The 21,811-nt window shown below is 35.3% G+C and overlaps 1 protein-coding gene across 3 annotated transcripts in view; it reads right to left on the bottom strand.

Annotated features, from left to right (window-relative positions):
* Positions 1 to 6,328: 6,328 nt before the first annotated feature.
* The window catches only part of PPP4R2 (protein phosphatase 4 regulatory subunit 2), a 53,293-nt gene continuing 37,810 nt past the window's right edge, over positions 6,329 to 21,811 (bottom strand). For 2 of the 3 annotated variants that reach the window (XM_021069219.2, XM_084989031.1), the window contains exons 4-9: positions 15,668 to 15,761; positions 13,112 to 13,149; positions 12,180 to 12,254; positions 11,788 to 11,931; positions 10,516 to 10,805; positions 6,329 to 10,252 (exon numbers count right to left, since the gene is read on the bottom strand). In XM_021069219.2, coding sequence (XP_020924878.1) covers positions 9,936 to 10,252; positions 10,516 to 10,805; positions 11,788 to 11,931; positions 12,180 to 12,254; positions 13,112 to 13,149; positions 15,668 to 15,761 — 958 coding nt within the window. In that variant the 3' untranslated portion in view covers positions 6,329 to 9,935. Of the gene's footprint in view, positions 10,253 to 10,515; positions 10,806 to 11,787; positions 11,932 to 12,179; positions 12,255 to 13,111; positions 13,150 to 15,667; positions 19,053 to 19,447; positions 19,505 to 21,811 lie in introns of those variants that run through there. The other variant, XM_084989032.1, reaches the window with a different exon arrangement.

Here is a 21,811-nt window from a genome sequence, read left to right as displayed (position 1 = left end):
ATGACAGTGAAGATATGACACTCCAAAACCTATGGGATGCAGCAAAAACCATTCTAAGAGGAAAGTTTATAGCAATACAAGCCCACCTCAGGAAACAAGAAAAAGCCCAAATAAACAAGCTAACTTTACATGTTAAGCAGCTCAAAAGAGAACAACAGACAAGACCTAAAGTTAGTAGAAGGAAAGAAATCATAAAGATCAGAGAAATCAATGAAATAGAAACAGAGAAAACCATAGAAAAAATCAATGAAACAAAAAGCTTGTTCTTGAAAAGATCAACAAAATTGATATACCCTTAGCCAGACTTATCAAGCAAAAAAGAGAGAGGACTCAAATCAATAAAATGAGAAATGAAAAAGGAGAAGTAGCAACGGACATCACAGAAATACAAAGGATCATAAGAGACTACTATATGCAAAAAATAGGCCAATAAAACAGAAAACCTAGAAGAAATGGACAAATTCTTAGAAAAGTACAATCTTCCAAGACTAAACCAAGATGAAATAGAAGAGATGAATGGACCACTCACAAGAACTGAAATTGAAACTGTGATGAAAAAAAAACTTCCAACAAACAAAAGTCCATGACCAGATGGCTTCACAGGCGAATTCTATCAAACATTTAGAGAAGAGCTAACACCTATCCTTCTGAAACTATTTCAAAAAATGGCAGAAGAAGGGATACTCCCCAACTCATTCTATGAGGCCACCATCACCCTGATACCAAAACCAGACAAAGATACCACACACAAAAGAGAAAACTACAGGCCAAATTCACTGATGAACAGCGATGCAAAAAATCCTCAACAAAAGACTAGCAAACTGCTTCCAACAATACATTCAAAGGATTGTACATCATGATCAAGTGGGATTTATCCCAGGGATGCAAGGGGTCTTCACCATCCACAAATCCATCTGTGCGATACACCACGTTAACAAACTGAAGAATAAAAACCATATGATCCTCTCAATAGACATAGAAAAAGCCTTTGACAAAATCTACCACCCATTTCTGATAAAAAAAAACCCTTCAGAAAGTGGGTACAGCAGGAACCTACCTTAACATGATAAAGACCATATACAACAAACCCACAGCAAAGATCATTCTGAATGTTGAAAATCTGAAAGAATTCCTGCTGAGATCAGGAACAAGACAAGGATGTCCACTCTCACCACTACTCTTCAACATAGTTTTGGAAATCCTAGCCACAGCAATCAGAGAAGAAAAAGAAATAAAAGGAATCTGAATTGGAAAGGAAGAAGTAAAACTATCACTATTTGCAGATGACATGTTACTAAACCTAGAGAATCCTAAAGACTCTACCAGAAAACTGTTAGAGCTCATCCACGAATTTGGCAAAGTCACAGGATACAAAATTAATACACAGAAATGGACAGCATTTCTATACACTAACAATGAAAGAGCAGAAAAAGAAATTAAGGAAGCATCCCATTTCCCATCACATCCAAAAGAATAAAATCCCTAGGAGTAAACCTACCTAAAGAGACAAAAGACCTGTACTCTGAAAACTATAAGCCACTGATGAAAGAAATCAAAGATGACACAAATAGATGGAAAGATATACCAGGCTCTTGGATTGGAAGAGTTAACATTATCAAAATGACTATACTGCCTAAAGCAATCTACAGATTCAATGCAATCCCTATGAAACTACCAAGGACATTCTTCACAGAACTCAAACAAAATATTTTAAAGTTTCTTTGGAAGCACAAAAGACCCAGAAGAGCCAAAGACATCCTGAAAAAGAAAAATGGGAGCTGGAGGAATCAGGCTCCCTGACTTCAGACTATACTACAAAGCGACAGTCATCAAAACCATATGGTACTGGCACAAAGACAGAAACACAGATCAGTGGAACAGGATAGAAAGCTCAGAATTCAACCCATGCACCTACAGCCAACTAATCTATGACAAAGGAGGCAAGAATACACAATGGAGAAAAGACAACTTGTTCAATAAGCGGTGCCTGGAAAACTGGACAGCCACATGGAAAAGAATGAAATGAGAACACTCCCTAACACCATACACAAAAAGAAACTCCAAATGGATTAAAGACCTAGATATAAGACCAGACACTATAAAACCCTTACAGGAAAACATAGGGCCAAACCCTCTCTGACATAAACGACAGCAACATCTTCTCAGATCCACCTCTTAGAGTATTGACAATAAAAACAAAGATAAACAAATGGGACCTAATCAAACTGAAAAGTTTCTGCACAGCAAAGGAAACCCTAAACAAAATGAAAAGACAACCCACAGAGTGGGAGAAAATCTTTGCAAGTGAATCAACAGACAAGGGATTCATCTCCAAAATTTATAAACACCTTCTGCAGCTCCATACCAAAAAAAACAAACAACCCCATCAAAAAACGGGCAGAGGATCTAAACAGACAATTCTCCAAAGAAGACATACAGATGGCCAAAAAACACATGAAAAGATGTTCAACATCACTCATTATTAGAGAAATGCAAATCAAAACCACTATGAGATACCACCCTACACTGGCCAGAATTGCCATCATCAAAAAGTCTACAAACAATAAGTGCTGGAGAGGGTGTGGAGAAAAGGGAACCCTATTATACTGTTGGTGGGAATGAAAATTGGTGCAACCACTGTGGAAAACAGTATGGAGATTCTTCAGGAAATTAAAAATAGAATTACCATTTGATCCAGCAATCCCATTCCTGGGCATCTACCCAGAGAAAACCATGACTCGAAAGGACACATGTACTCCGACGTTCATTGCAGCACTATTTTCAATAGCCAGGACATGGAAACATCCTAAATGTCCATCGACAGAGGAGTGGATCAAGAAGAGGTGGTACATATACACAATGGAATATTACTCAGCCATTACAAGAAAAAAAATAATGGCATTTGCAGCAACAAGGATGGACCTAGAATTTATCATACTAAGTGAAATCAGTCAGACAGACACCAACATCATATGCTATCACTTACATGTGGAATCTAAAAAAAGGTCACAATGAACTTCTTTGAAGAACAGACTGACTCACAGACTTTGAAAAACATAATTTCCAAATGAGACAGATTGGGGGGGTGGGAGGATGAATCCAATTTGGACTGGAAATGATACGAAATTAGTTTATGATGGTTGTTGTACAACTAGAAAAAAAGAATATAAAATGTTCTTATATATATATGATGTACATATCAATGAAAATTAACTTCATTACTAATGTATTGAGATAATACACATTAATATTTTGTTTCATAGATCAAAAGTTTCTAAATCATATTTTTAATGAACAAGGGATAGTATGCTTTATACTATTTTGTAATATGCTTCTTCCCTTAAAAATAATCAACATAGATTGTATAATGAGTTATCCCTCCAAATGTAAACTAAGGACTTGAGGTGATAATGATGTGCCAGTGTAGGTTCATCTATTATAAAAAATACACTACTTACCATTTTGATAGTGGGAGGGGCCATGCATGTGTGGGGACAGAGAACATATGGAAACTCTCTATAATTTTCTGTTTTTCTGTGAACCTAAAACTACTCTCAAATATAAAGTCTATCTATAAAAGCATAGGGAGAAAAAAAATTAAATGAATCACATACTCAAAATGTCTAGCTGGAAAAACAAAGGTAATAGGAAAAATAAGGTGAGGCTAGAAAGTGATGTAGGCAGAGGAGTATGAAACCAAGCCTTGCGTTTGTGACTTACGAAGCCTTTTTTTTTTTTTTTTTTTTTTTTTTTGGTCTTTTTAGGGTTGCACCCACGGCATGTGGAGTTTCAGAGGCCAAGGGTCCATTCAAAGCTGTAGCTGCTGGTCTATGCCACAGCCACAGCAACACCAGATCCGAGCCAAGTCTGCGATCTACACCAGAGCTCAGGGCAATGCCAGATCCTTAACACACTGAGCGAGGCCAGGGATCAAACCCACATCCTCGTGTATACTAGTTGGGTTCGTTAACCACTTAGCGTTAACCACTTAGCCCCGTCAGGAACTCCCTAGTGAAGCCTTTTGATGTACCTGCATGTGGGCAGGTCTGAGTGTCTCTGAGAATCTTGTGATGCCCGGAATGGCTTCCTCTTTGCTGCCTTCACCTTAAGTCTACAGGTCTTCTAAGACTAGACGCCACCAAAGCATAATGGATAAAAAAATCATCAGGCTTTGTATTTCTAGCCTTCCACTTTCGAAGGGTTCCGGGACAAGCTCCCATCATCTCAGATAGCTCATCTGTAAAATGAGGCTAATACTGAGAATCTCATAGGGTTCATGGAAAGGTTAAATGAGATAATCCATGACACAAGCTAAGGATACATAGCACATAAAGTAAGGATTCAGTGGGTGCTTTCTGTTATTACCCAGGTATTGACCAGTAGTGAAACCTTGATTTTGATTTTGATTTCAGCAATACTGATGTTTTCCCCAGGAACAACCCATATTTCCCTGTCCATGACTGTCCTCCTTAAAAGAGTGTCAGGTCCTGGACTAGATCAAGCTTTATACCTGTAACTCCATGAATGCTCCCAACAATCCTACCAGGTAGGTATTATTATTTTCCCCACTTCATAAATAAGGAAACTGAAGCTCAAAGAATTACTGTTAGTGACCCACGGAACCTCATATGGTGACAGTGAAGCTGTGACTTAAGCCCTATCATGGCAATTCCTACACCTGTGGCCTCTGTACTCTACACCACGCTACCTCCCAGACTGCCCCGTGCACCTCTCAAGGGCAAACCAAACCCTACCTCATCACAGAAGCCTTCCCAGACTGCCACGACCTCACAATGTCGTTCCTGTGCATCTCTTCAAGTCATAGGCCACCTTTGGCTAAAAACTTGCCTAGTTTACTGTTCTCCACAGGTGACTAAATGGACCAGCCCCCGCCAATACACTGCAATTCATACAAGTTACCACCAAAAAACCTTAGGTGCCCAGACTGAAAGTTGGAGATTGTGGGCATTCCTAAATGCATATGGGAATTTGGTTAGTCACCATCAATCAGGCTTTACCCCCAATTCTGTAGCACTGTGAGCAATGGAAAGAAAATCTATGATCCAAAATGAATACAGCCAAATACTGACCATGTGTTTATCCCAAGTCTCAGCAAACACAGACACTAGTCTTGCTAGTTTAAGGAACCAACTTTGCACCCACAGAAACACCTATTTCCCATCAGGCAAGGGTGTGGTACTGTGCCTTTATGTCAGAGGGAGCTGGTTGTACAGTCAAAGTGGTCTTACTGGGATGCACATTTTCTGGTAATTCCCAGTCTAACTGCCTGTGGAATTCCATAGGCAGGACATTCAAAAGCGTGTACTGCCCCCAACTCCACAAACCCAACAGCAATGAAAGACTTCAGGGATGAACTTGGAACCTTTCTAGGAGGCAGCAGGTAGTCACAGTAATCACTAGTGTTTGTAGCCTGTATCCACAAAGCACACCTGACTTCAACTGTTAACGACTTGCCAAGCATAGGACTAGCCTGAGATTATAAAATTGAGTAAAACAGTGGCATCTTCCGACAAGGACAATTAGTTGCTGGCATATTTTGTGTATTTATTATTTTTAGTTTTTAAAAAATGCACTGCCTTTGGGTAGAAAAACTCTGAAAGCGTGAAAGCCAAAGACCACAAACCATTTACTGCTGAATTTTAAGCTAAAAAAAAAAAAGGTAAGTAATCTGTTGTTCTAACAGAATAAAGCAGCAGTGTACTCTTCATTCTAGATGAGCAAGTGGCCAGACTATGTGCTTTATTCCTAATCAGTGGTAATCAGTCTTCCTATCATGAACCCAACTCTGTATAAGCTACACCATCTAGTAATAAGTGGGGATGTTAGAGCTCACGTGAATAAACTCAGAGCCAAAAATACTTAAATCCAGAAACACGCGCATTAGTACCATCTTCTGAGTTCAGAGCGAGAGGTCGGTATTTACCATCACCTACTGTGCAATACTGTGAAGAAATGAGAATCCAGAACTGAAAATGGTACTCTTCCTCTCCACTTAGCATTCTACACTTGCCATGTAGTTGTCTGAAACTGACATTTATAAAACATTTCAAATACAAACGTTGGAGATCTGTGCGTGCCAACTACTGTCGAATTATGCCCAGAGACATTTTCACAGTAGGTCTGAATTTTTCAGGTATCAGGTTTGAGCTACCCAGCAAAGAACAACTGTTCATTCACCTCAGACATGCCATCTCTTCTCCCTACACATACATGCTTGTGGATCTAGAGCGACAACTGAGGCGAGCAAAGATGGGGTGTTGGGAGGAGTGTGTACTATTATGACAAATGAAATAATTACACACATAAAGACAGTCTTCTAATTTATATTTTATTGCATTATGAAAATAATACATTTATTTGGCAAAGTAATCTAGGCTCCAAGTTGAGATAAAAGAAAATGCTGAAGAAAAGTGTACTGATTATTTTTAAAATGTGAAATATTAGATGTATTCTAACCAATACATACTAGCATTCTTACTAGGCCAATAATCCAATAAACCTAATTATAATAATTCCATATGAAATTACAAGTTTTTTTGCATTCATCCATTTTATGATTAGCACAAATCTCAAGAGAGAACTGAGCTTCATTTGATCAAAAACCAATATATTTAAGAAATTCCTGTTAAGAAGACATTTTGAAACACTATTCAAAATTTTTATTTCCTTTGGTTCTACAAGTTGCATTTTCATCCTTACCATGTTACATTTCTCATAATCAAACATCATAGCTTCAGATTCTGCCCCAAGTACCTTTTTAAGTAAACTAGTATATTACAGTTACATTATTTGAAAAGTTGCTGATTTTACAAATGCAAAAATGCATAAGTACATGCCTATCTACACCAGCAAAACAAAATACTCTGAACCTCCATACTTTAACAGGCCACACCTTCTGACCCAGGACTTCTGGGATGCCTTTCCAACCCAGAGGGTTTTAAAGCTCTGATGGGCAATTCCACTGCTCCAGCCGCACTTTTGAAAGGAATAGTTATAATAAACTCTTAAGTGAAATAAATTTACCTAATAATCAACATTTAAAATATGGCATTTTCCACTACTCATCTCTGTTTTCCAACATTTTCAAAATCAGAAAGATACCGTTTTTTTTTTTAAATGCACTTGGATAAATGTTTCACTTTCTTTTAAGGGAAAAGTGCTAAAAACATATTATATATATTCTCACTTTCATCAGCATTTCAAATCTTTTCACATGTTGGGTTCAGAGTCTAGAGTCTAACAGGTAAACAATCTGCTCAAAGCCAAACAGAAAATAGTATTTTAAATTACTGAGGTCTTAATTTTCCATTTAGATCTCATAATATGACTTTGCTGATGTGTTAAGAAAAATGTGCCTAAAATTAGCCTTTCAAAAATACACATCTCAATCAGTTACTATTAGAACTGACATTTTTACGAAGCAAAGTCTGTGTAAGTGCACCTATGCATACTTGAGGAAATTTACTTCCCAACGGGCATCAATATCTTAAACCAGCTGAACAAGGTTTCCTGGTTTAACTACTAAAGTATTCCACCTACGCTAAAGAAAATATTCCATAAGCATTCTACAATTATCTGTATAAACAGCAACAAGTTTGATCTAAGATCAACATAAGAATATCTAATAAATATTAAAACTATTAAACTATAGATTAAAATGCAGATCTCTCATAGAGTTGAGTGATGGCATTTTGGTACATTCACCATTATTGTACTTTATTTAATAAAGAAATACATTTGCCCTTGCAAAAATAGTAATTGCAAGTTTACAAATAAAACCACAGACCTCAAAGTCATGATGCTAAACCTTCAACTAATATCCAACAAAAGTAAATCAATCAGTTTACAAATGGTCCATGGCACAATTAAAATAAAAATATCAAAAGGTCTCAGGATCTTAAAGAATAGGTTTATTGACAATAATTTCATAAATATTCTAAAGAAAACTTCAAAATTTCTAAACTTAAAATGTTTAAAATCTGTTCTCATTGGCAAAATATCCCTCAACAAAATAAAGAATAGGTCACTACAAATGAATGTCACATTTAAAATTTGCTTCATTTTAACATTTTTGCAAAAATTTTTAAAAAATTTACAACGTGTGATTCTTCCCTCTTGGATACAGTAAGTCAATATCCAGTTCTTATTTCAACTATAAGACATATTCACAAATACATCATCTAGCTGCTGTGAACCTGACAGTCAAGTCAGTCAGTAGTATAATACCCTACAGACAAATGGAGCCAGCTAATTTTGGTATTTTTAGTCATAGCAATTGAAGTAGTCAAAAATGCAAAACCTGTGGTCGCTGCCCAAATTACCCCAGAGCATACGATAACAGTGTCAGAAAATGTTTGCATCAGTTTTATAAGTTCATCTGTGTACTTCAGGTATCTGAAATTAAAAAAAGGAATTCTTGTATATTTTGATAAAAATGTACTCGAATATTTTATAACATTAATATTTATTGCTTTATATGAATACTGTATTGAAAGCCCAAGCATTCAGTTTACACACAGAAATTATACAATTATATACCGTTTCACAAAGGCAGTGAACACATTACATTCTACAAAATCTACTTTACAGAAATTTAAAAATTCTAAATATCAAAAGGTACAGCTGAAGAAACAGGTATAAATTTGGCAGCCAGTAATTTAGACAGGGAAGTTGAAGCTTGCATGACTTTAAATGTGAATTTGAAAATATTGAGTTTAGAGTAATCATTGTGCTTTGTGTTGATCTGAAAAATATAACACTGGCTGTCGAAGAAGCATGTTCAAAAATATTTAATTCACTTCAAAATGTCATACAAATTATGGTGGCTTCTATGCACCTCTAAAGCTTCATCATTTAGCTCGGGTACATTACTAAAGTAATATATTAATTCTTCCAGTACAGTGGTGTTTCATCATATCACTGACATTTGCATACTCTAGAATAATTTAGAAAGAAATGTGTAATATTCACAATGTTCAGAAAAGCAAGCAAAAGGTAAAGGAACCTGTCCGGTCCTTCTGAGATGGTCTCATGTCAGCTTTAGAAGCATTCATTCTACAAAATAGTAAGCTAATGTGTGAACACAATTTCCAAGATAAAGCACATTTTCTCATAAATAATGAAGTCTTTTTCTCAGGCACCTCAGAAGTATACAAAAGAATTTTAGTTTGAACAGATGTCTTGGAATGTGTTTAACCTGGTATTTCAACAGACTTAAGATTTCCAGGGTTTCACAAGGGCCAGATTTTATTTGAATTTACTCAGAAGAGAAAGAAACTGTCTTCTGAAAGAGGTGAACTCAATCATTACCAATAGAAAAAGTATCCACTGTATTCATCTCTCATAGAAACAGAAAAATATAACATTTCCCCCCCTTAGAATAATATATATATATGTATGTGTATATATGACTTAAAGTTCCATTGTACACAAACAATAAAATCTGGAAACCAGCATGAAACCCTATAATTCACATGTTATAATGCTGAAACTATGACCAAAATATGAAAACTGCTACTAGTGCTGTCAGAAAAAAAGACAAGACAAAAAGCTTTCTTGTGTATGATGTATAAACTAAATGTGATAATCTCCAAAAAGTTTTCAAAATTATAATTATCTTCCAGTTTAAAAATTTTAATTCTAAATTAAAAAAAAATCTATACACAAACCACTGATTTGACCAGACCCCCCCCACCCCCTTGCCCCCAAAAAAAGTCAGCGGTAAGCAGGACCCAGAGGAGCTGATAGTCACAGTTCTTACATGTACAACTCTTTCAGGATTTATCCCATAAAGTACTTTATTTTACAACCTGCTTCTCTTGTAAAACTAAAGGTCCACTTTATTACATAAAAGTTTTATACAGTGTAAAACCAGAACTGTATGTAAAATACTGCATCTAAATGTTTCTAAACAGTTAGTCTTGCTCCATTGGTTCATCTGTGACTTCTGTGGCTTCGTCATTTTCCATGGTTGATTCTGAGAGAATCTCCCCAGTTTTACTGGAATTGGATCCTACTAATTCTTCTGTTTCATGGCAATCGGAACCACTACTTACAGGGCCTGTATTTTCACTACCTTCAGAATGTAAATCTCTCTCAACTTGAGTCAGATCAGATTCCTCCATTTGATTATTTTCCTCAGAAGTCTCTTCATTCACAGTTAAGGCATCATCAGATTCTTTTTCTTGATTTTTTCTTTCTGGGATCATTTCTCTTGATGTCATAAAAGACTCTAAAAATAAGCAAATGTTGTTGTAGTTAAATTTACTTTTCAAAATACCTCCACAGTTAAGTTTGTTAAGTTTCATGAATTCTGATATTCTATAGTTCAAATCATATCCCCTGAAACTCAGCGGCAACTACATACAGGTGGGAGAAAAGCCCAACATCAGCATTATAAGGAGTTCCATTATGTTAAATTCTTTCACGCAAAAATGAAGTACAAGAATTTGAGGATCTCCTTACTCCACCCTTTTACAGATGGTCTCTAAATACCTTCTTCTTCCTCTTCATCCTCTTCTTCATCCTCTTCTGTACAGTGCTGCCTGGTACAACTACTTTCTTTGTCTTTATTCTGAGATGAAGACGGAGCTTCTGTTTCTTCTACCATATCTGAAGAAATTTCACTGGAGGATGTCTGACTGGCCATCTCTCTGACTTCACTTTCTTTGTCAAACCTGAGTCTTTTTACCTCATGCCCTTCAGCTTCCACAGCATCTTCATCTGGATGTTTGTTTTTTATAGGGCTCACTGAGGAACCTTCTGATTCTGATGTTGAAGAGTCACTGTAAATAATTTTTTAAAGTGTCCATTAATAAGATTGTTTCTTCAACTTCTACATTCTTATTTTTATAAAGGTCTAATAATGTCTTAACTGTATTTCAGTGTCCAAATTAAATTATAACATGTAGGAAAGAAAAACACAAGAGAATAATTTCTTTAAAGGTTTTTTTTTTTTCATTCTTTATTTTTTTAAGGGCTGCACCTTCGGCATATAGAAGTTCCCAGGCTAGGGGTCAAATCAGAGCTGCAGCTGCCGGCATATGCCACAGCCACAGTAATGCAGGATCCAAGGCACATCTGAAATGTACATCGCTGCTCATGCAACGCCAGATCCTTAACCCACTAAGTGAGGCTGGCAATCAAACTTGCATCCTCATGGATATTATTCAGGTTCTTAACCCACTGAGCCACACCGGGAACTCTGAGAATAATTTCAAGGAGACCTAAATTGTTTAATAAATAAATATTTCCCACTAGGAATGAGACAGTAAGTTACATGAGCTATCTGTTCAATTCTCCAGTAAGTTAACTGTCCTGTAATAAAACTACAAGTCTTCCATAGGGACATACTCTTTAATTCTCCTCACTCAATCTTCTTTACCTTAATGTGATGGAGAAAATTTAAGATGTGATATAAAAAAAAAGGTATCCTTTGATGATCTACAGTGAAAAATGATTCAAAAAATTTACTCATTTACAAGTATCTTAAGTAACTTTCACAAACAAAATAATCTGTCATGACCACTTACTTAAGACCTATAAATAGGATCTCTCCAAATTAGCTGTTTTTAAAAGCCCTTTCTCTACCGTCAGCATTTACTAATGCTGCAACTGAAGCCACAGCCCTTCTAAATTCCATTAAAACCTTTGCAAGCCCTTAAAACAACAGTAAATTGTAAATAATAATAGTGAGTGCTGAAAAAACATCAGTAAATGTCAATTTTCTATGAAAACTTTAAAAAAACATATAAATTGCATACAAACCTGTGATTTTTGTCCTCATTTTGCTTTAAGTTTGATTCTTTGCTGTCTGTGCTCTCAGGCAAGCCATTTGTTGTCATGGGGACTGACAAAGAAACCTTTGGTCGATTAAGTGGCCTCGGTGTCCCAGGCCCATTTATATTAGACCTGCAGTAAGAAAAATGAACATCATTTTCCCATTTTTGCAATGTTATCCCTCCCAGGATTTATTTGAACACATCACAGAAATACTTGCTGTAATTTTGAGTTTCAGAACCATGGGTTATCAAATTAACTAATTCTGTTTGGTATCCTATACGCTCCATAAAATACTCAAATTTTTTTAAAAGTATACTGATTTTCCTAATCAAAATTAAGAAACTGCAACTCTGAATAATAAAAATCAATAATCTCACCTGTCAGTGTAACTTGGTGAATTTCCAGGAAACATAACACCATTCATTCGATTTAAACTATTGGAATTGTTCTTCCTATGAAAAAAGAACAAATACTTTTATAGACAGTTTAGTTCTTTAATTTTGATAAGAATCATGGGCCTAAAAGATCTTTGGTAAGATCTCACTGTCACAGAACCAAATGAAAGACCTCTGAGAGAAATCACATAATTATGGGGTTATCTTACTATCTTCTTTAAAACATACAGGTATATTCTTCAAGAGTTTTAAAAACAAATTCACTGTTGTTCTATGAAATCAGAGATACTTTAACCGTTAAACCAATGTTTCTCAATGGGAGGCAACACCCTCCTATAATCCCCCGTCCCTCACTCCTCATCCACAAGAGACATTTAGCAATGTCTAAAGACATTTTTTGGGGGAAGTGGGGGACACTACTGGCATTCACTGGAAGCCACGGACACTGCTAAACCTGTAATCCCAGAACATCCACTCATAATAAAATATCAGTGCCAAGGAGCATACCCTAAACTGCTATCTTAATTTACTATATAAATTGAAGACTGGAAATACTTTTACATCATGAAGAATGATGTCATCAAGTAGCTATTAAAAACCTATGAGTTATGCCCTGGAGAGGCATCTAGGATGGGATCCCAAGGTCCTGAATGTCATGACAATACATGAATCCAACAATGTTAAGACTGCAGTAAATCATGAACCTCTTTAATACAAATCTTTTCATTGCAAAAACATATAGGTAATGTCATTAATAATATTCTACCTAGGGGACTGGGTGGTAGGATTCCTAAGTACTTACAAATGTTATCATAATTACATATAAAATAAATGCAACCTATTTTTAAGACCAATATATTAGAAATTCTCTAATAATAAGAATATACTAGAAGAAGAAAAATCTTTATACTTACTCTGAAGAAGGATAAACACAGCTAACAACCATCACATTCTGGAATAACAAAAATTGGTGATTAGTATGAAGAAAAAATACAACATAAAGTTTAATAATTTGTTTTTTGTTTTTTTATGGCCACACCTGCAGCATACAGAAATTCCTGGGCCAGCAGTCGAATGGGAGCTGCAGCTGCTGGCCTATACCATAGCCACAGCAACACCAGATCAAAGCAGCATCCATAACATATGCCTCAGGTTATGGCAAGGCCAGATCCTTAACCCACTGAGGGAGGCCAGGGATTGAACCTACATCCTCAGGAACACTACTTGGGTTCTTAACACGTTGAGCCACATCAGGAACTCCCAATTATGTGTTTTTAATTTCTCAAAATCACCCTGGTATTAAGTTTCCATTTATTCTATTTTCACTAATAAACAGTTAAAAATTAAAACTTCTGGAGTTTCTGTCGTAGCACAGCAGAAACGAATCCAACTAAGAACCATGATGTTGCGGATTTGATCCCTGGCCTCGCTCATTGGGTTAAGGATTCGGCGTTGCCTGAACTGTGGTGTAAGGTCACAGATGAGGCTCAGATCCGAGCTGTGGCATAGGCCGGCAGGTGTAGCTCCAATTAGATCCCTAACCTGTGAACGCCCATATGCCGTTGGTGTGGCCCTAAAATGACAAAAGACCAAAGGAAAAAAAAAAATTCTAACAACTAAACTACTACACAAAAACTAGAACAACAAAAGACTAAAATCTAATATTCTACTAAACTATGTTTTCTTTGTTTACTTTTATGGCCAGGCATATGGAAGTTCCCAGACCAGGGACTGAATCCAAGTCACAGCTGCAACCTATGCCACATTTGTGGCAATGCCAGATCTTTTAACCCACTGGGCCAAGCTGGTGATCCAACCCAAGCCTCCACAGCAAACCAAGCCGCTGTGCTGCAGTGGGAACTTCTAAACTATGGCTTTTTTGGCCAGTCTCTCTCTCTTTTAAACTCTACTCCAGTTACTTTGGAGTCCTGACATTATATAGTATACGCAATAGAATGAAACCACGCTCTCTTATTTTAGATAGAATCAAACCGAATACTTAAGAAGTTGAAGTCTTCAGGGCTACTGCAAAGAATTTCCTTATAAAAGCAGTACCCAATCAAAAGCATGAGGTGTACAGTCATACACCACAAGGAAAGAGATTCAAACCTCTTTTAAAATAAAATCTTCCTGATAATAGCTTTCTTAAGGGTAGTCAATATTCATTCAAAGTCTGCTGAGCCCAAGTACATGCTTTACATTTCATTCTCCTCTCACAGACTTATAATCCACACTTTGTGGACAAGAAACGCCATGGTCACACAACTATGATTACTGTGACACTGCCTCTTCATCCAGAGATTGCCAAAGATTTAATTATTTAAAGTCTCTGAGCTGAAAATAAGTACTGAAGAATCATCTCAGTTTCCTGCCCTTTAGAATCTTATTAATAAATTGAAGGTATAGAAGAAGCTCAACAAAACGTATCAATCCAAAATGAATACTGGACTGTACTTCAGGATCAGTCACCAAGGGAATTAGCAAAACTAAAGGTCCAATCTTGGTTCCCACAGGGCTCTTTCATTCACTCTTTACTCCAGACAAAATAATTTCTTGCTTTTCCTTCCCTCAACCACATGGATGTCTTTGTTTCTCAGATTGTTTCCTTGGTGCAGAATGCCCTTTTAACATCCCCTCACCTACCTAAAAACCTAATGTTTCCATCATTCTTAAACACGATCTGTATCTTTCTTAGTATCTATGCTTTGTATGAGTGATTTTCCAAATAACGTATCTCTGAACTCTAAAACTGAAGAAATTAATTCTGGGGATAAACAAATTTGCAAAACCCTCTATTATTAAAATAATAATTACAGAACTTCTCAGAACTGTTAATATGTTGAGGTATACTAGGAATTTCCAAGAGACAATAATCAACTGCTTTTCCCAAACTTAACTGATCTAAAGTATTCCTTTGCCTCTCTCCTATTGAATCTTTCTCTAAAACTTAGAACACAATGTGGAAAACAACTTGGGAAATACTTCAGGTAGGCTGAAAAACCTATTTCAAGGAAATGTGCGTCTTGTCTGACTTGTCTGACTCCAGATCGAAGTAGCTTCCCTCATCCTTTGCACATTTTGAAACTGTTTCAGTTTCAATCAGGGTATTGCAAACAAAATGAAGAGGGGGACTACTAATGTTCCATATTCCTGAAGAATAGAGGTATGACTCAATATCCCTCAGGTACTGGGGAAATTAGCCTTTAAAGAACTTAGCAGTTTGATCCTGCTTGTTTTGTATCAAATATAACTGAAACCTGAGTATCTACTGTGTTTTTCTGCTCTAGTTCTTCAGGGAAGCTGAGTGGAAGGCTCCTGGCCATCTGTTGCCTGTTTTGCCTATTTATCTCACAATACAAAGTTGTATTAAAATATTGGGGCAGCCGGTGCCTGAAACAGAACCTACTCAAAGTACTTTCCTGAAATCTATTATACACATTTTAATATAATTCCAATAATAAAATAAATACCTTTTCTACTCCTCTGAGAAATTTGTCTGTTCCTGTATAGTTTCTCCTTGGATCTGTTAGCAATTCACATAGTCGCTGAATAGTAAAAGGTATACTGCAAAAGAATATAATTTTATTGTTTGAGGTTATTAATTATCAAGGAAATTAGGAATAATATTACTCTTGCTATTTACAGCTTTATACAGTCACCCCTGTGTTAAGCTACAAAAGAAAATGCTACATTACTTAAAAAGACTGAATTTTCATTTGTTCTGTTATTATGAATGTCTCATGGGTGGAGATTCATTTCTGAAAACAATTAAGAATTCATTTGGTTCATAAAAGAAGTGGTTATGAATTTTATCACCAAAGCTGTTCTTGATATACTTGTCTATTAAAATAAAACAGAGTAGTTGAGAAACTCCTATTAAATCATTAAAGGATTTTTTGAGTCTAACAAACAAAAACGCTACAAATGAATGAATGGATGAGTGAGTTACTTAAAAACAGGCAAATCAATAAGCACACTAGTCCTCTTAAAAGAAACAATTTTCCCTCCCTTGCCTTAAAAAGCATTAAGAAAGAACATCCAAAGTTGAGAAAGCTACAAAACTATGAAAATATTAAAATTCTTAACTATGATAATTCAATTTTAAGTTTACAAGAGGAATCACAAATAATCAAATGAGTTTATTTACGAAAACTTTCCCACATATTCTTAGGCACACAAATAAAACTATAAATGTTTTGTTATCAGCTGACAAATGATACCAATGAAAATAGTTCTGTTTCATAGTTACAATTTTATATACAACCTACATGTTTCATCAAACTTAAAACACCTACAAATACACTCAGTATTTTGGTAAGTACCTTATTATTAACTTCACCAAATATTTCAACCATAACCACAATGAAACTTTCACTTGATCATAGCAAATATAAAACATAAAGTGGACCTAAAGTCATTTTATAAATAATGGTTTTATCTCATATATTAGCATGCCTTAGAATTACATTAACAGCAAACATGTGAGCAGAGATATGACAAATGCAGCTAAAAAGTAAACATAAGCTTAAGACTTCAGTATTTGCCACACAAATCTATTTATTCTCCTTAAAAAGACAATTTAAAAGCCTCAAATTAATAGTTATCATTCACAAAGTTTTCTGTTTTTGTTAATAAGTTTTATTGATAACACAAAACTCTCTCCCCCACAAAGAAAGGCAGCTAGTGATTAATAGCACAAGACTCAAACCCAGTTTCTCTAACTTCAAATTCCATGCCTTCTCTTCGACTACCCATGCATACATAAAAATCATGTGTTTATTTTCTAGCTGGACAAACAATGTTTAGTTCTCATATTCTTAGCAACAATTCCTAGGCACTCCCAGCTTTTAAAGTCATTTTACCAAGTATCCAATAGATGGCACTAAAATGTTAGACAACTTCCCCTTTCCTCAAGTGAACAGCCTTAAAATTAACAGCATTCCTTGTAAATCAAGGTAACCATTGGAAACAACATAGTAATTCTGACAACTGCACTGAAGGTCTCTCCATAAAGTTTGTACTTCTTAGCCTTTATATAACCAGAAAGTCTACTATCAGCTAGAAGTATTTATACTCAATAGCAGACCTGTCAGAAGTGTAAATAACTACAAATAAAAAAAATTACAAAAATAAATGTTAATAAAATTATATATATGGTGCTATGGAAACAGAATAAAATGTATGCCAGGGTATGGAACATAAATGTGGGAAAACTTAATTTGAGGTGGGTCTTTAAAAGGAGGTATAAAAATAAACCAGATAAATCTAAAATGAATGTCGGGTACCACTATATGAAAGCTCTGCCTTCTGTTACTCTTTCACTACACATAAGCACACAAAGACACCTTATTCTAAGTCCTGAAAATGTTAACACTCTTCCCAATAAATATCACTAGCTAAATTAAGACACATGCTAAGAAGAAAAAAGAGAAAAAAAAAATGTTACTAACACTCAATTAAAAATGTGAACCAGAATCCTGAAATGAGGAAGATGGAGGAAGATGTTCATTAGCAAAGGTGTACTATAAAATCATTTACTAGAAACGTATTTTAGGGAGTTTCCTTGTGGTGCAGTGGGTTAAGGATCCAGAAATGTCACTGCAGCAGCTTGGGCCAAAGTTGTGACGCAGGTTCAATCCCTGGCCCAGGAACTTCCACATGTTGTAGGCACGGACAAAAAAAGAAAAAAAGGAGGAAAGAAATACCTTGGGTTATTCAAAATAAAATGCATTCAGTTTACTCTGAAAAATACTACCAAATCTATCATTTTCTTAGCCCACATAAAATGAAAACTAAGGAAATGAAAGAAAAACTTTTTAGGATACGACCAGCTTCCATTTTATTGTGCAAACCAAAAAAATGTACATCTATAATATCCAATAACACTTAAAAAAATTAAGTATTTCAAACTGTATTACTAAGAAATGCTACAGAATACAATCAACCAGTCTACTTTTAATGTCTACAAATTACATATTAGGTAGTGTAGTTTTAAAAACAAAAATACTGGCCAGTCCACTAGCAGACCTTGCTCAAGTGAATATATCTCTTCAAGTGTTCATGTCCTTTTCTGGAAGTCAAGGACTGTAAATGTGCACTTCTCATGTGATTATCATGAGCAATGACTATGGTGCCATACATATAAATCACTTAGGGTCTGAAATATTTTACCAAGTGCTCAATAAATCTTAGTTCCTATCATCATCCAGATCCCATGTAGTATTTGTTGTAGACTGTGAAAAGGCAGAAACCCTCCAACGACCAGCTATAGCGCAATAATACAAAAAATGTTTTAAAAAATATTCTTTTTTATTCCAAAGAAAGTAACAAACCTGATCAAATAGGATCATACGTTTTACATGACTTACAGATCTGAATTTTTCTGCAATCTGGCCCCATCTACTGACTTAAAAAAAAAAATGAAATCTTGTATACCTAAACACTATGAGAATTCAAATACCAAGAAAGCTACTAAATATCAAAGAAAGAATCTAAGCAAAACCTGGAAATTTTAAACAATAACACTAAGCCCTAAAGGTAGAAATTTTTTTATACTGTATTTTAACCTAAGAAAGATTATAGTGACTACAATTTATATTTTGCTTTTAAGTTATCTTAATCTGTATAAATGTCTCATCATCAAGATGTATCAATTAAGGAGTTCCCATTGTGGTGCAGTGGAAACAAACCTGACTAGCATCCCTGAGGATGAGGGCTCGATCCCTGGCCTCGATCAGTGGGTTAAGGATATAGCATTGCTGTGAGCTGTGGTGTAGGTCAAAGACATGACTCAGATCCAGCATTGCTGTAACAGTAGTGTAGGCCAGCAGCTGCAGCTCCAATTTGACCCCTAGCCTGGGAACTTCCATATGCCACGGGTACAGCCCTAAAAAGAAAAAAGGAAAAAAAAAGATATGCCATATTTTTTTAGATACATACAAAAAAAGAGAAACGCACATTTCAGTCTTAGTATTAAAAAAAAAATCAGATAACCTATACTTTAAATCTACATTATATAAGGAGCATGACTCATAAAAATAAGATCAAAGAGGGAAAATACAGAGGCCATCAGAGTAAAAGACTAAGGAGATAACCATAAAATCAGGAGTTCCCTTTGTGGCTCAGCAGAAATGAGCCCGACTAGTATCCATAAGATGCAGCTTTGATCCCTGACCTCGCTCAGTGGGTTAAGAATCTGGCTGTGAGCTGTGGTGTAAGCTGGCAGCTGGAGCTCTGATTAGACCCCTAGCGTGGGAACTTCCATATGCCCCAGATGCAGCTGTAAAAAAAAAAAAAAAAAAAAAAAAGACAGAAAAAAAAAAAAAAAGGGAGAGAGATAACCATAAAATCAGACATCCTATTAAAAAATGCTAATATAACAATTTACTTTTGTTTTATACATAAAGATGTAATTTTCCCAATGGCCATATTTATATTGTGCCTTGGTTGTTACAGAATTATTTGAGTACTACCTGAACCATTTAAGTGGAAACTAACTTAAATATCTCTTAAATATCAAAGGTTAAATGGGTTAAGTTTTTATTTACCCAAGTCCTAAAGAAGTCAGAAATCACCACACTTACTTAAAGCGACATCACCTTACTTAAAGCGACATCATCTTACTTAAACATGCTGTTTCTGTATCAGGCTTTACTTAACATCTATATAAATATGCACACCATAAATATTAATATGAATATATTTTATACCTTATATCAAATGTTAGAAATTCTGAAATTTATCGAAAACAGCACTGTAAAATGGCAAGTATAAAAACTTAAGAAAATTTTTTCTTGAGGGAGTTCCATCACAGTGGCTCAGCGGAAACAAATCTGACTAGTATCCATGAAGCTGCAGGTTTGATCCCCCCTGGCCTCACTCAGTGGGTTAAGGATCCGGCGCTGCTGTGAGCTGTGGTGTAGGTTACAGATGTGGCTAGTATCCTGAGTTGTCGTGGCTGTGGTGTAGGCCAGCAGCTAAAGCTCCAATTCAACCCCTAGGCTGGGAACCTCTACATGCCGAGGGCACGGCCCTAAAAAGATTAAAAAAAAAAAAAAAATTAGGAAAATGAAAAATTAACTCCTTTAAGTAACCCTGAACTAGTATCTGCACTATTCCCCACACCAAAACAAATCTATAGCAACTGTCAAGTTTTAATCAAATTTATCATTTTCTGTAGCGCCTAAACTTTCCTCACATCAAATAAATGTCTTAAGAAAAAATATATTTCTGCTATTTCCTCTTTCAATTATAATATTTTATGGGAAAAAAAATCACATAAAACTCTATTTCTATTAGACAAGGCAAGGCAGGAAGTAGAGTAAGGAGGGAAGTTAACTAAATAATTCTTATTCTGAACTAGTTATACTAAGAAAAGGAGTGACAAAAAAAAAATTTCACCTAATAGATTCAATATGCTCAACAAATACTCACACAAATAATTAACAAAAAATGCAAAAACTCTTATTTTTCTGAACAGAGGAGTAGACACTCCAGCAAGCAATAAAACAGGTCATAGGAGTAAAAGAACAAAGTAACAAAAGGCTAGATAGAACCCCTCCTTCCATTCCTGAGTAATCTTATAATAAGATTGTAATAATATTGTAAAACATTACAAAATCAGAAAAGGAGTGAATGTTTTGAATCTACAAGTCTAGATTTACAAGTATTAAAAACTTTGCATAAGAACCTTTTAAAAAAGTATGAAGAGGCAAACTCTCAAGGGTAGAAACTTAAAACGTATCTGTGCACACACATATGTATAACAATCATGAATGTTTTTAAGATTTAGGCAAAACACAATTATGTACATTAAAATAACTTTGGAGAAGAAATTCAATAATAGTCAGACTAACATGACAAAAGATAAGCACTCCTCAGTTACAAAATGACGCCTTAGAGATGATGTAACAATTAAAGATTATTAGGCGTGAAATTGTTGTGCACTTTGCTTAAATCCTGTCATAAATACATAGCCATGACCTTTCAGTCAACTACTCACCATAAGTGAGACTTACTGCTTACTTTAGAGAGATCTTAGGTCTAACAGAGACTGTCAAAGGTGGAAGAAGACGTAAGCAATTAATTTAAATTCATTATTCTTCCATTTCATTACTTTAGAGGAAATGATCTTTCTAAACTATCAGGAATGTAAGTTATATTCTCTCTACCTCTCAAAATCTTTGTGTACCATTATAGGAATGAACTACTAGCTACAAGCAGTTTCTAAATTTATTCATGGTATCTTTGATAGGAAGAGGATTTTCATAAATGGCCCCAGTGTGAGTAAACCCATATTAATCCCATACAGAGGGCATAAAACGCTAACAAATGTCTTTTAATCGACCATTCATTGAAATTTTAAATTTTGTTGATTTTTAATTTTTGGTTTTTCTCACCTAAGAAACTTTAACTTCAGTTCTGGAGAGTAGCTATAATCCATTTTCTCCTATAAAATTTTAAAGTTCAAAAATAATTTTAAAAGGATAATATGACCAAAATTTTTTTAAAGACCTTTAAGCATTCAACTATGGACTTCTATCTACCATGCCCCATTAAACAAAATATAGATAGAGAAACATGCTTTTATTCCTTTCACTCACTCATTCAATATC

This window comes from Sus scrofa, chromosome 13 (genome assembly GCF_054392235.1).
Source record: "Sus scrofa isolate SSC_HxYL_T2T_F1_AM1 chromosome 13, Sscrofa_HxYL_maternal_Yorkshire_Landrace_v2.0, whole genome shotgun sequence".
Taxonomy (NCBI): domain Eukaryota; kingdom Metazoa; phylum Chordata; class Mammalia; order Artiodactyla; family Suidae; genus Sus; species Sus scrofa.
This window is presented reverse-complemented; position numbering and strand designations above follow the sequence as displayed.